Source organism: Artemia sp. Qi Xiang Cuo, chromosome 8, assembly GCF_049724085.1.
Source record: "Artemia sp. Qi Xiang Cuo chromosome 8, ASM4972408v1, whole genome shotgun sequence".
In the NCBI taxonomy this organism is placed as follows: Eukaryota; Metazoa; Arthropoda; class Branchiopoda; order Anostraca; family Artemiidae; genus Artemia; species Artemia sp. Qi Xiang Cuo.
In genome coordinates, this window is record NC_142801.1 from 53,031,396 (window position 1) to 53,047,626 (window position 16,231).

The 16,231-nt window shown below is 34.4% G+C and overlaps 1 protein-coding gene across 1 annotated transcript in view; it reads right to left on the reverse strand.

The window, feature by feature from the left end:
- LOC148949555 (neprilysin-2-like) overlaps window positions 1-16,231 on the reverse strand; it is an 80,428-nt gene that overhangs the window by 22,079 nt on the left and 42,118 nt on the right. Inside the window, exons 6-8 of the mRNA XM_089092725.1 lie at window positions 14,384-14,542; window positions 1,384-1,527; window positions 585-681 (exon numbers count right to left, since the gene is read on the reverse strand). Coding sequence (XP_088948851.1) covers window positions 585-681; window positions 1,384-1,527; window positions 14,384-14,542 — 400 coding nt within the window. The remainder of the gene's footprint in view (window positions 1-584; window positions 682-1,383; window positions 1,528-14,383; window positions 14,543-16,231) is intronic.

Below are 16,231 nucleotides of genomic sequence, written 5' to 3' on the forward strand. Positions count from 1 at the left end.
TACTAAAGCTGTTTTTGAAAAAGCCCATTTCCCCTCCTTTTAACTGTGCCCAACAACAAATAATTAAAACCTACTGTGTTTTTCCCTGAAAAGAACTTGTTACATGCATCCGACGCAGCTTTTTGTTTTTATTTCGCACCTTCTGGTTGTATAAGAAACATCATTGCTGGTATCTTCGTGTCTGAGCGATGAAAAACAAGGCTCACTTCTTTACAAAAATACAGACAAATCAGTTTTAAAAAGACAAATCAATTTCTCAGTGCATCCTGAACCATTTAGTTTCTTCTTAATGGAGATGTGTATAAACTAATCCAGCAGTGTTGTAACACTATAAAAGTATACACACAAGAGTCCATGAGTAGCTATTAGTAGCAGGGCATCTGTCACTTAAATTCTATGGACCATGGAGAATACATGAATTATAGATGGTATTCCAATGCCCTGACTGTTCTATTCTTTTGTAACCTTTAGCCGAAGCAACAAGTCAAATATAAGCCGGATAAGGTGAAACCATAACTGACTAAACAAAGAAACGAAAATAAAAAGGAAACACAATCAAGAAAGACTATTGCGGCATTTCTTACCCCTTTGTACAAGTCAATGAGCTTCTGATTTTGCATTAGCTCCTCAGGGTATGCTATGTGAGTGGTGATTGTTTCAGCTTTCTTCTTAGCACGTAGCCTAGAATCAAATAATGATTTTAGCTTTACGCTATTCATAACCTTGAGGATAAAAAACAGATTAATTCAATAGCTAACCAAAATCAAAACAGTTTAATAAAAATACCCAAAACTTGCATCTCAAGATATTTCCCACATAAAATATCAATAGTTAAAAACCAAAACTAAAAATACATTAGAATATTAAAACCCTACTGGTGCTCTGCTCGCTTTCCTAAGGTAGGAAAAATTTGTAGTAGGAAAATTTGGGAACGTCAGATTGACCTTTCTAGAATCTGTAATAAAAATCTCAAATAGATGAAGAATCTTGCCCTCTAGTGTATCATCCTATGCTAGGGAATTTTTGTTTTCCGAAAATTACTTGGAACTACCCCCATACACAAAAAAGTTTTAAATTCCCATCTTTTCCCGTTATTGATCTACATACCACTGAACACGATAAAAAAGTAGTTGTGTTGCTTCCTAAAACCATAAATGTGTTCAAAAGAAAATGGCTCCTTTTCGCAGAACTTTTTCAAAGGCAGAGAAACACTGCCCACGACAAAAAATTAGAACCTCATTTTAGAGACGAAACCATAGAAAGGCCTTTTGATATGGGTTTAGAAAATATATATATATATATATATATATATATATATATATATATATATATATATATATATATATATATATATATATATATATATATATATATATATTTTACCTTGTCTCTTCGTCCATCCAGTCAATGGTATCTAAAATCTCGAAAAATGTCTCTTTGATGTCATTTACCATCTCAACTGCTGCAGCTTTGGCGTCTTCTTGGAAAAACTTGCGCACATATAATGAACCCATAGCGTTGGCAAGACTGAAATTAAGAATTTATTCAAAATTGAAGCGGAAATACACCCATTATTGCTCTTTTGCTGGTGTTCAAAACCGTTTCTGTGCAAAAGAAAAAAAGTTGGAGGGCAGTTCAACTATGGAAGAAATTCGTTTCGCCATTAGATAGCTAAAAATGGTTCATTCTTATATCTTTTTACAGGAAGTGGTCTGCGTCCCTCTAACTTTCTCCTCTCCCCACCACTAAACTGGGAAGAGAAAGTAAATTAAGCTAGAAGCATTACCAAGTAGGCAGCCAATGATGGTTGAAGAAGGGGCTACAGCCTTCCCCAAGATAGACATGCCACCAGACTAAGGTTAAAAGACATATCTCGAAAACCAAGAGCTCAGATGATGAGTAATTTGACGAATCTTGACCGCGGCAATTCAAAAGGCGGTTGCATGTTGTATTTTTAAGATGGAAAAAACTAGTAATAGATGTAATTAAAGGACATACGTAAAATCTTTTCAAGTGTATAAAACAAAACGAAAATAAACCCAAAAATTAAACGTAATTCTAATTTAGATCCAAAGAATAATCATTTTAATTGTTCTACTGTTGCAGCCCTCCCTTCTCAGAGCCAACTCCAGACTTTGCGACTGAATATAATTTAATTATAAGTGCACATAGAAGACAGTGACGTGAATGAGGAGGCGCAATTTCTTTTTATATCCCTGCCCCCCCCCCTAGATTTTGAAAAATACCTTTTTGGGGTGTATTTTCACTGAAAATGTCTTTTTTTTCATTGAAAATAAAAGATGAAAAAATTCCCTCCCATATCTAGATTTTGAAAAAATACATTTTGCTCCCCCCCCCCCAGAGAATTGTCATGGAGTGGCGTCACTGATATACAATTTGAAATATTTAAATCTCCCCTCCCAGAAAAATCTGGATGAACAAATTCATTATTGAAAATATCGAACCCCCCTCCAATGGGAATCTCTTCATCTAAAATGTGGCTATGTGAATTTATATATACAATTAAGAAGTTCACGGTAAACAAGTCAACCAAAGTAAGGAAGATAATTTCATCCGGGTTGCAGCGGTGGCTAGCAAATAGTAAGAGACGATCACGTCCAATGTTAAGAAATATAACAACCCATAACTCCTAAAAATATAGACAGATCAAAACAAAAAGTACACCATTCGAACCACCTTGTCCGAAACCCCTATATAGGAAACTTTCTTCCCCTTGGCTTGAACAGCAAGGGAAATATATTGGCTTGAAAATCAAGAAAAGTGGCAGCTACTACAGCATTCTGCCTAAACGGCATTTTTTTTTTCTTTTTTTTCCACATATAGCTTGGCACTGGACTATCATAGTTTTTCAATGGCTCATTTTAAAGGAAATTAATGGGGTTAAAAACCTTTTATAATTAAACGAAACTATTTTAAAAATAGAATCATTTTTTTTATGAAAAACTGCATATTTCATGTTAAAGATTGATCAATGACGTCATAATCGTAGGTTGTAGCCAGGTCGTCTCTTAATATTCCAATCCAATGTGTAATTTCACATCAAATTATAATAAAGAACGAGCTCTAGCCCATAACAACTGAAATATTCAACATTATATAATTAAGAAGACATTCTATCTAGTTGTCTAAATTACAAAATGATAATGGTTAACTCCTAATAGATACTTGTGTTTTCAAACAGTTCGTTGTCACGAACTGTACAGTAAGAGCGACTCGTCTCAATAGTAAACGAAACTCTAAAAAACAGAATTTTCATACCAATAGATACATCAAAAGAATCGGATTTTTATGCTGATTTTAAATTTATAAATGTTTTGTCAAGTTTAGTCTTACCCTTCAAAAGTTACAAGAAAATTTGCCATATTTTCAAAAAAAGGGGGAAACACCCCGTAAATTATATTATTATTATTATTATTATTTATTTTTAACCCACACTATACAGAGGTACATACGTGGAGTATCACGAGGAAAAACACAAAAAATGCGACACAAGACAATATATAAATCAAAGATTACCAATTACAGTGTAACACATAATAATTTAAAAGAAACGAAAGCAAAAAACAAATAACGTGAAAGGAGGGGGAAAAGAGGAAAAAAAAAAAAAAAAAAAAACTGACAACTTTCAGAATCTAATAAGCAGGCATTAATATTATAATTATTTGATTTTTACTCGATCTTTAAAATTATAAAATATAGAATGACAAACCAGAGAAAAAAAATAAAACAAATAAAAGAAAAATAACTTACAACTGAAAAAACCTGATAAGGTGATGGTGTGGAGAAAAACGGATACAAGCAGTATTTGAAAGTTTTCTGTGTAGTGATTCCAGTTTTTCAGTAATATTAGGAACAAGAAATGTATTAATAATTACCCGGTTTTTGGTCCAAGGTGGAAGAAACAACAAAAATTTACAAAATCTAAAATAATTAATCCGGATTCTTTTTAACTCAATTTTCTTCAGAAGGAGAAAAATTCCAAAAGCAAAAAGAATTGAATTGTCACAAAAACTTGAGTAGAGCTTGGCTCACGCGAATTTATTATATTTACCTCTATTGGCAACAATCTTAGCATATCCTAATTTAATTTTCATATTAATATCTGAGACTGTGCGCTGGCGCAAGCTCGGAAGACTATTAGTAATAGAAATACCGAGCCATCGAAGAGAATCTACGAGAGGGATAGTAAAGCCACTACAGCAAAGGGAAGTACTAGAAATATTATTAAAAGAAAGAAATTTACATTTATCTACATTAAGAGAAAGGCCTATGTCTGAAAAAGAAGTGGCAACACGAGAAACCATGTTAGATAAACCAGTTTTAGTACGGCTTATAAGAAGCAGATCATCAGCGTAAGCCAGGTAGGAAACATCAGAAAAACCGGAGAGATAGGTAGCCGAAATCTTTGCCAGAACTCCTGAAATACATAAATTAAAAAGGGTCGGAGATAAAACTCCACCTTGCCTTAAACCTCTTTTTAATTTAATATTAGATGCAGGCACAGATTTCAGCCGAAGAAAAGAATTAGAGTACCAGTACCGAAGAAGCAAAATAACCGATAGATTGACACCGTAACCACGAAGAACAGAAAAAAGCTGACTATGACATACACTATCGAAAGCTTTTGATAGATCTAAAGTACAAAGATATATACTCCTTCCCTTAGAAGAATTTTCAAGGAGCAAAGAAGATAATACACGATGTGCGTGTTGAAAACCTACTCCGGGCTTAAATCCAAACTGGTTATCTCTCTCAAGCACATTATTAGTCACAAAAGGTATTAAAACATGCTCAAGAACTTTACTAAAAATGCAAGAGACAGTAATAGGTCGGTAAGAAGAGCAAATAAAAGGAGAATTCCCCTTCTTTAAAATTGAAGAGACAGTACCACACAAAAAACTCTCCGGTACACTAGAAGTACAAATTCACATCTGGAGAAGTAGGTGTATATGGTTAATAAGGGGGGGCAATCTAATAAATGGTGAAATCTAGATATACCATCATTATCAACATTATCTGATTTAAGTTTCTTAATTGCTTCAATTACGGATGAAAGAGAAATGGGAACACAGAGACGCTGAGATAGAGGGGTACTAAAAATAGCAGAAAGAGAATGAGAATACAAAGAATGCACACGGTAATTAACATTAGAAAAAATAGACGAGTAATAGTCAAGCCAAGCAGATGCAGGAAGACAATCACTATTTGGTACATCACTTCTAATCGACTCAGAATTAATAACTTTTCGCCATTCTCTCTTTGACACTGGAAAATCCATACCACGATAACGCATAGACTTAAGATATTTTTTATATTCACTGCGGGTCTTACGCTTAAGGTCAGAAACAATACCACAAGGCGGTCTATCACACTCATTCCAAACTTTTAACCAAAACTTAGCTTTATTTTTAAAAGTTTTTAAACTAGGATCTAAAGACCAAATAGGTTTTTGTGTACCACATCTAACACGTTGCAGCGGCACTGCAACTGCCTTGGCATCTTTTAAACATTTAATTATTTGATTATAATAGCAATCCAGGTCCTTTTTGCAATTCACTTGTATAGAGTTCTGAAGCAGATGATAGGGAACTCATATAGCAGACAGCAGGCTTGTTAGTGTAAACGCATAGAGAGGAACATCAGCTCTCTTCCAATTACTTTTTTCAAACCATTTTGAAGACTGGGGTACTTTGCAGAAACTTGCAGGGTTTAAATTCAGCGTAAGAGCAAGTGAGAAAGGGAGATGGTCTAAGTCTTGTTCTTCAGCATGTACAAACACTATTGATGTAATAATTCTAGGTGAGCAAATAATGTGATCAATATTGCTCTTACTGCCTGAATGGTGAATGTAAGACTGCGGATGAGTTTTGGGTATAATATTATACGATGTAAGGCAATCTAATAACGATTCACTTCTCACTGATGGGTTATTTGTATCCGCATTGAAGTCACCAATGATCATATAATCTAGAGAAATAGAAAGAATTTTTTCCACTAAAAATAGAAAGAAATAGAAAGAATTTTTCTAAAAATAGAAAGAATTTTTTCCATTAAAAGACGATCATTAGAAGAACACATTACAGTAAAGAACGATATTAAAATTTCTCTCCAACGGTAAATCGATCCTCGATATCCCGCGTGACAACCGGGTATTCGTACCATTGTGCCAACAAACACTTACAGAACATAAATTATAAAAATTTGTTCATATACTATAAAGTTATACAGGGGATCGCGGTCTAGTTAATAAATTGGGATTATTTAAGTTGTACTGGTATCTACATAAAGCGTGATATAGTTCATCATAAATGGTGATAGTCAAGAGGATCTCATGTAGTAGTTATTAATAGAAGTTTTGCTTCGACTTTAAATTGACAAATGTATGAAAATTGCCCGCCGTAAGAATTGAACCTCTAACCTTCAGAGTAAAATCCAACACGCTATCCACTGCGCCACACAGGATTGTACCAACCCATCATTAAAATAGTTTATGTTATCCAGGTTTTACATTAAAGAGCGAAGTGTAGTTCTAAGTAAATGAAATGTTATAAGGAACCATTATATAAATGAGGATACAGCACACACTTATCTTTAGATAAGATAGTATATCACGAATTTATTTTAATTATCCGGGTTCCAGCGGTAGCTAGCAACCTAGTAAGAGACGCACGTTCTATGTTAAGAAATATAATAACCAATAACTCCTAAAAATAGAGTCAGATCAAAAAAAAGTACACCATTAAAACCACCTTGTCTGAAACCCCTATTTAGGAAACTTTCTGTCCCTTGGTTTGAACAGCAAGGGAAATATATTGGCTTGAAAATCAAGAAAAGTGGTAGCTACTACAGCATTCTGCCTAAACGGCATCTTTTTTTTCTTTTTTTTCTTTTTTTTTCTTTTCACAGATAGCTTGGCACTGGAACATCGTAGAGAGTTGTTCAATGACTCATTTTAAAGAAAATTAATAGGGTTAAACACCTTTTGTAATTAAAACAAACTATTTTTAAAACATAATCAATTTTTTACGAAAAACTGCATATTTCATGTTTTTTACATTAAAGAACGAACTGCAGTCCACAGTAACTGAAGTGTTATAAGGAATCATCATATAGATGACGATGCAACAAACACTTATCACAAATTTATTTTAATTATTTTCTTATCAAACAGTTCGTGGTAACGAGCAGGGTTGCCAACTGGACATATTTTATGTCCAAAGGACATATTCCTGTGTGCCGGGACACAACGACATAATAGGGCAAAAAAGGGATATATTTTAGAAATTCGGGACATAAAAGGGACATTTTTTGCAAATTTATGAAATTAGATAAAATATTTTCTCGCTAGATTCATGTTTTTGTAAAAAAAAAATGTAATTTTTTACCAAATCAGTATTAAAACTACTTGTCTAGCACTAAATTTACTTAATTACTAGTTTTCTACAGATTTTTTACAGACGTTATTTTTTTTTACAAACGTTATTTTTTTTTGAAGTTGCTTACTCTTTCCCACACACAACTATTTGCATATACTCTTGAAATTCTTGACAAGCTTGTATTCTTTCATTTTAGACGATTTTATTTCTCCTTGCTTTTTCACTACAGTCAAGACAATATGCAAGCATGCCCGTTTTTAGTTAAAAATAGCTTCTGGTTTCCAATCGTCAGGCAAAAACATCTATCTATTTATCAAGTATTACTAACTGAAAATGAAAAGTTAGCAAAAGAAAAAAATGGAATCAATTTTGATATCAATAGATGCACCAAAAAATTAGCTTATTGTGCTGATTCCAAATATATAACTTTTTTAAGTATAGTGTTATCCATTAGTGGGCCTGAGAAAATTTGCCAAATTTTCGATAAAGGTGAAAAATACCCCATTAAAGTCAAAGAATTTTAATGGAAATCACGCCATCAAATTCAGCGTATCAGAGAACCCCACTGTAGAGGTTCCAAGCTCCTATCTATAAAAATGAAATTTTATAGTGTTTGCTAGAAGAAGCATCACGGATTCGTGTTTATTTGTTGTTGTTGCTTTTTCCAGGGGTGATCATATCGAACCAATGGTACTAAGATTTCGCAAGAGGGCTCGTTCAAACGAAAATTAAAAGATCTAGTGTCATTTTTAAGTGACCAAAAAATTGGAGGACAACTAGCCACCTCATCAAAGTCGCCTCATCAAAATTTTGAGATAGCCATTTTGTTCAGTATTGTTGAAAGGTAAAATAGATATGTCTTTGGAGATGACATGACCCCTCAGAACGACCAGAAGAAGGGCCGCAGGTTATGAAATTTGCCCATTGTTTACATATAGTATTTGTTTAGGGAAGTATATCGACATTTTCCAAGGGAGGAAGGAGATGGATTCTTCTAGGGATGGATTTTCTATAGGGAGAATTTCTCATTGGAATGGAAGTTTCTGGGGAGTGAACTTTTCAAGGGAAATTTTATATGGGGACAGTTTACCAGAATTTGTATACATAATGTTTGTTATTTTTCTTTTTTCTCGTTGTTGATCTCATTGTACATGTAGAGACACTCTGAGGGAACTCTCAGGGGGAAGTTTTCAGCGGAGTTAAAATTCTCTTGGGATCTATTTTTTTTTTTGGGGGGGGGGATTTTCCATGGGGGAATTATCACCAGGAGAGATTCTCAATGGACAGTTTCTGGGGGATAAACTTTCCAGGGGGGTATTTCCCATACAGGGATATTCCCCAATGACCTTAAAAAGGACCAGAAACTAAATGAATACAAGTCTTTCTTCAAATAAAAGTATGGTAAGGAGTATTTTTCAGGCAGAAACGTAAGCAAAAAATTTCCAGGGAAGGATTCGCAGAAGGGATGGAATTGTCCGGGGGTAATTTCCCGGCGGAAGAATTTTACATGGGAGGAACTTTATATAGAGGAATTTTTCGTGGGGAAATTTTCCACAGAGGGGGTGGGTTTCCTGGGATTATCTGAAAAACGATCAGAAATAAATACAAAAACTAGCTTTTCTACCGAAAGTATGGGTGACATTAAAACTTAAAACGTAGAGAAATTATTCCCTATATGACGGGGGCTACTCTCCCCTCAATACCCCCCTCTCTACGTTAATGTTCGACCTTTTGTCTAATTTTTAAGAACGATTCTTGTAACACAAAGGCCATGCCACCCTTGGAGTAAGCCCTCCACCCTTGGTGGAGAGTGGTCAAGCCACCCCCATCCACACACGTATTCTTTTGCCTAGATGCATCCAACATTAATTTTGAGATAGATTTTTTTTTTTTAAGAATGGTCCAAATAACATATAACAATGCCTTCAGCGTATACACAACCCCTAAGAGCCCTGTGACAAGGGTTCTAAGTTATATCCCAGGGGCATGTAAGGTTTTATGGAATGGGTTGTCGCATAAACTTCAGATGGGGCTCATTTGATTGAAGTTTAGTGTCCTTTATAAGAGTCAAAAGTGATTTGAGGGCCCCCCCCCCCACGCCATTCAGTTCCAAAAACCAGCATCCAATCAGAATTCGTAGACATCCATTTTGTTCAGTATTGTTCAAAGGTCCAGTAATTATGCCTTTGGGGATGTCACCCCAGATTGAAGGACAACCCAGCTTACCTAGCGCTCCGCAACGTCGCTTGGCTCCTGGATTGTACCTTATGACATGCGCAATAAATACTCCTATTGGCAAAAAGCTACCAAAAGAAGTGAAAATGCTGACCCTCATGCCGACCATACCTGTCAAGCGCAACTCTCGTAGGAAGGTGAGCCTTAAGCTCCCACAATTAGTTTTTACTGTTTACATGCTTTTATGACTTTTGTGCTTTCACACTAGTTCATTTTTTATGGATGAACTAAATGAATCTTTTTCGTTTTCATTATATTTGATGCTAACTAACCACTTTGAAAGAGGTTTACAAGTCGTACAAATACTAGCTTCTGAGATTTCAAGATGGACATATTATGGACATATTATAGACAAAATATGGACATAATTTGGCTGAAAAGGACAAATTTTTGGATGCTCAAGGGACATATTCATTGACCAAAAAGTTGGCAACCCTAGTAACGAACTGTATAGTGATTCACATAAAGCATCTATACTACACTGAGGATCGTCTCTTACTTTTCCAACTAAGAAAAAGCCATAGGTTTTTTCCTGTTTGTAATGTTTTAATTAAGGACGGTCTTTTATTTGGATTATTTTAACAAGGGATTACAACAGTTCAAGAACCTTAAAAAAGGAAACTTTTTTGACCGCAACCAGCTGTATAAAGTTATAGTAAAGAACGAACTTTATCCATAAGGAACTGAACCTTTTGGTTCATTCATATTACCTTCATTATTTTTGCTAGGACATAACTAAAACGAGTTTTTTCTTTAAAAGTAAAAAAAGAATAGTAAATAACTGAATATTATTATTCAGTATATAACTAAACCTAGTATATACCTGAATATTACTAGGAGAATAAATGTTTGTAATAAAAGCTTACTTTCCTAGAAACCAGCATCATCCATTTATAATTAACAGAAGACGTTGTCCTGGGTGAGGTTCGAGCTCTAGACCTTAGGATCCCAACCAGAGGCGTCCCGAGGCTCGTTGTATTCGGGGAGGGGGGGGGGATTTTCATAAATTTTACCGAATCGCTACCTGATTTATGCCTAATTTTCTGCAGAAAACAAAAATTTTGCTAAATTTTGGCCGATTTTGCAAAATTTCTGGCGAAATTTTCGCCTCCGACGCCTCCCCTCGGGACGCCCATGATCACAAGACCTATGCTCTACTGACTGAGCCACCAATGCTTGTATATTATGAAAGAATATACAGTTTGAGACAATATCGAAAAAGAATTACATAATTTTACATTAAAAGGCGATCATTGGAATAACAAACCATTGCATATATTGGACTTAGTTAGCTACTTGATTGTTTCAGGTTCGTCTCTTACTATTTCAAAGAAGAAAAATCCAAAAGCTTTTTCTGTTTGTAATCAGGCTATCATTAATGTTTCAAACAGTTCGTGGTAACGAACTGTATAGTAAGAGCGACTCATCTCAATAGTAACCGAAACTGATTTTAAAGCTGATTTTAAATATATAACTTTCATCAAGTTTAATTTTACCCATAAAAAGTTACAAGCCTAATAAAATTTGTCTTATTTTCGAAAAAAGGGGAAAACACCCCATAGAAGTCATATAATCTTAACGAAAATCACACCATCAGATTCAGCGTATTGGAGAATCTTACTGTAGAGATTTCAAACTCCTATCTGCAAAAATTGGGAATTTAGTATTTTTTGCCAGAAGAAAGGTAGCGGATGCGTGTTTATTTGTTTTTTTTTCCCCAAGGGATGCTCGTATTGATCCCTTGGTCCCAGAAGATCGCGAGAGGGCTCATTCGAACGGCAATTAATAGTTCTAGTGCCTGTTTTAACTAAAAAATTCCACAAAGAATAACAAATTTTGAACTTCAGAAAGCTAAAAGGGTGGTGTTCTCTTTAGAATAAGCTACCTAAGATAAGTTTTGAAAACAAAATAAGATGTTGGCGTAAATATTATAAAAAAACGTCTTTGTTATCAGACAGTAATAAGCGAAACTATAACAATTATAAATTGTCGAAATAATTTACCGATATATAATTACTGTATTAGTTTATTACAAACAATAAAAATATATTTACTGTTAATATTTATAATAATTTAATAATAAAAAATATGCTACATAGCGAAACCACAGCTGCTAACAAAACCACATAAAAATAACTACAAACACAAAAACTACAAAATAAAAATCAGAAACTGAAGTATCAAGGATCAAACAATTTGTGTTGGAAAAAAAAGTTAGTGTCCATTGAAGCGTAAGTAAAATGAATTACGGTTTTGATCCACTGGGAGAGAGTACGGAACGACCCTTTATGTCCTTCTTTGTGCTTTTTATTCCTCACCTTCCATCAACATGAGTTTGTTTTGTACAAATTTGCTTTTCGATAAACTATGCTGTATAATGGTTTAGATACACTGTAAAACTATTTCTTAGCCCTTAAAAACACTCGAGGGAATAATTGAAATCATAGCTGAAGCTTATAATAGAAATAAGTACATTTTGCTTGGCAGGAACAACTTATAATACCCATTGCATGGTTTAGGCCCAAAATGTACTTATTTTTCTCCTTCATTTATTTCTAATGTGTGTTCTTCAAGAAACAAGCGTTTTAAAGAACAAAAAGCCAGGACGGTAAAAATGCCACCGATTATTTTTAACTTGAGAAGAAAAAGGCGACCACTAATTGTTTTATAGCCTAGGTGACTAAACTTTCAAGAAGTCAGAGTTCCAATGTTCAAACTTTTATTTAAATCATAAGAAAGCTGGTTAGTCAACCTTTTTATTCTTTAATTTAGTTAAAAAATAATGCGCTATTTAGGCAGAAGCTTAAGACCTCTAGTCCATCCTTTAACTTGATGATGTCATTCTTTTTAAGGAAATTTTTGAAATAATGGTAAAAACTTGGGTTTCCAATAATTTATAATGCACATAATGTGCGAATAACAACTAGATACCAAAGGTCGTTGAAACAATGATACAAATTTAGTCTCCAAATTAAATTGCATTATTTTATTAGCTTTTCAATTTTAATTAGTCTCCAAATGAAAATCGTATTCCACTCCCAACAAAGTCCACACAACTAAAGATTTTTTATTTACAACAAACAAAATACAAAGCTACAAACATTTATAGTCCAAATATGAAACTACGGACAAATTGTGCTTTGAGTAGGGAAAAAGCTTGCCCACCTTTGCCCCATGTTGATGAGCAGGGGGCGGTATACGGGTATCTTCTCTATACCCTTGGGAGCTACCCCTGCTTCCTCCGCGTCTTGATCCGTGCTGCACCAATAAAAACCTTAATATTAGTCTATAATGTTCATAAACCCTACAACAGTCAATAAAATTGTGTATAGTGATATAAGAACCTAAAACTCATCAATTGCCAACAAAAAACGTCAAAAAATGTCAACAAGACAAAAAATAGAACAAAATTTATGGTGCAAACCAACCTAAAGTAGAGATAATCACTAATTAAATGCATCCGATAGCCAAAATTAAACACTAAAATTAGGGCGAAGTCCCCCCTCTTCAGCACTAGTGCTAGCTGAACAGCAGTGTGGTTTTAATTAGGAGGGGATATATTGACCAAATTTCCACTCTTAGAATAATAATTGAGAAAATGGCTGGACCATCAGACCCCTTTAATCCTCAGTTCTATAGTTCATCAACAGGTATTTGATTCGGCTGATAAGAAAAACTTTAGTGAAGGTCATATCTTTACATGGTACGAACAAGAGCTGCAATGAAATATCGTTTAAAATCCTAATTCAGTGGTGTCCATGGGGAGACAGTGGAAGCGTTTTCCTCCTTCCTCTGCGATATTTTTTCCTCCTTCCTCTGCGATATTTTTTCCTCCCCTAGATTTCGAAAAATACCTTTTCACGGGTGTTTTCATTGAAAAATGACTCTTTTTGGAATTTTCGTTTAAAAAATTGAACAAACAACAAAAATGAGCCCCCAAGATTTTGAAAGCCTATTTACCCCCCCCCCCCCTAAATTACCATGACCACCATCCTAATTCAAATATATATCATAATATAAATCATTTGTTGATTGAGGTCTAAAAGGAAATTAAAAGTAATGAAATGTCATTTTCCACTACGTTTGCCCAATGCAAACTTTAAACCATTTTTTTTTAATATCATAATGACTTCCGTTAATCGTTTTTACACATTGCATTGCTACGAGGATGATTAATGAATACCTAAATATCTATTGATAAATATTTGAACAAATATTGACTTCATAACACTAACTTTTTAATCTTTAAACTAGGTAAATTTTTAGTAAATTACCTGCTTGAAGCACCTTCGGTGCATTCTTTCCCTCTTTGCGTTATCAAATATTGTGGTTTAGAAGATTTTCACATCACTAAATATTTAATCTTTAAACTAGGTAAATTTGAGTAAATTACTTACTTGAAGCCCCTTCGGTACATTCTTCTCATCTTTTTGTGATCAAATATTGTCGTTTAAAAGACTTCCATATCACTAAACATTTAATCTTTAAACCGGAGAAACTGTAGTAAATTACCTGCTTGAAACCCCCTTGGTACATTCTTCCCATCTTTGTTTTATCTAATATTCTGGTTTAGAAGATTTTCATATCACTAAAATATTTAATCTTTAAACCGGGTAAATTGGAGAAAATGACCTGCTTGAAGCCCTCTCTGTGAATCCTTCCCATCTTTGGGGAATTTAATGTAATGAATTGAAAGATTTTCATACCACTATATACTTAATCTTTAAACTGATTAAATGGTAGTAAATTACCTGCTTGAGGCCCCCTCCGTACATTCTTCCCATCTAGGTCTTCGTTCAGTTGTTCCAGTCAAAACAGTTGAATACTTTAATTGAAGCGATCTTGCGGTTTCTGGCATATAGCTGACAGTAGCCGCCGTTGCGCGCCATAGATGGTAATTTGCCAAAGTCCTGACGAAGAGAAGTTTAATATAAAATCACGTAGCAGCTGTGTTTCCAAATAGAAATGTAGTAAGTTTTTGCAACTACAACAACAGAACTCGTTAAAAAAAAGATTACGGATGCAAAAAAATATCCTTTGAAACTTCCCGAAGTAAATTACGATAAATTTTGAGGTAAGATGAAGTAGTATACTTACAAAACGAAGGTTCCTAAGGTGATGCACACACCCGACAAGGGAGGGATGGATGATTTAATTTTTAAGGGGAAAGTGAAAAATGGAAGAAACCAAAATATTTCTCAAACTGTAGCGGTTGGACCAACACGGCATTATAAATGGTGCACACAAGGCCAACTTAGGGTAAAAGGGTATTTTACTGTGCGAGGGGAAGGGGATAAAATATGAATATCATAATTTTAGACAACAGTTTAAATTTTTGAGGGATCCTCCGGTACTCTCGGTACTGAATTTTAGATTTGTAAACTCGCTGTTGTGTATATTTTCCATTATCCATTTAAAAATTGCACCAAGCAAAACAAGTACTAAAGATAATGGTATAAGTACGCATTTTAGTTGAAATTTTCTATTTTCTGTGTACTCCTTTTGTCAAAATACGAAATCGGCACATAATTCATTTTCTATTTTGTACCATTAGAACTTGTTTCTAAAGGAGAATTCTCTGGGTGACGGGGGCGGTCTTGTCTAAAAGTAAGGATAGATATACACATTTTTTTACTTCATAGGGGTGTGTAGGGCTTAGGGATTATAAGGTTATGTTTCCGGAATAAGATCTAATAGGTCTACAAAAATGGAATTTCCAGGTCTTCAAGCTAAAAAGGGTTATATTCTGTGAATGAGGGTGTATTTCACACGAGCTTTCAACCTAAACATTTTACTTATATTGACACTAATTTTGAGCATTTATATGAAGGATTTTCTAGGTTTTAACGAATAAAAACTGAATATTTAACGGCAAATCACTACAAATTAACTATAGCATAAGTAAGTATTCTCTAAATCTCACCAAAAAAGCTTAATACTAAATTAAACAGGCAATCTTTTTCCGTGAGCGTCCATGCTTTACAAAACTTAACAGATTAACCAAGAAAAGGAAGGTTTTAGTTGAAAAAAGCGGGCTTATCTTTAGCTACAAGATCAGAACTGTTCAAACAACTACTACTAACAACTGACTGCAGCACCAAGCCACTTCAGGCCAACACATCTACGCACGCTCCTCCTATTCTAAACCTCCCTCTTTACACCCTCCCAAGAAGTTCAAGTATCCATTAAATCCTTCCTTATGACCTCCTCCCACCCCATTCGGGGGCGACCTGCTTTTCGTTTGGCCCTAGGCGGCCAACCGAAAAGGACGATATTTAGCAACATTTCATTTGCTATTAGAAGAATAAAATGATAAATTTAGCCCCTGTAAATTCAGCATTATTTCATTTTTAATTAGAAGAATATTCAACGCAGTATTACAAGATTCAAGAACAGTTAGTGAACTTTCTAAGTCAATGGACCGGTAACCTGCTTTGACCTGCAATTCCGAATAAACTTGTACCACCTTTACTCAACGCAGCATTAAAAAATTGAAGAACATCTGGTGAACTTTTTAAGTCAATGGACCGGTAACTTGCTTTGACCCGGAAGTGATTATTTTGTTTAGTATAAAAGCAGTTTGTTTTAATTTTGATAAG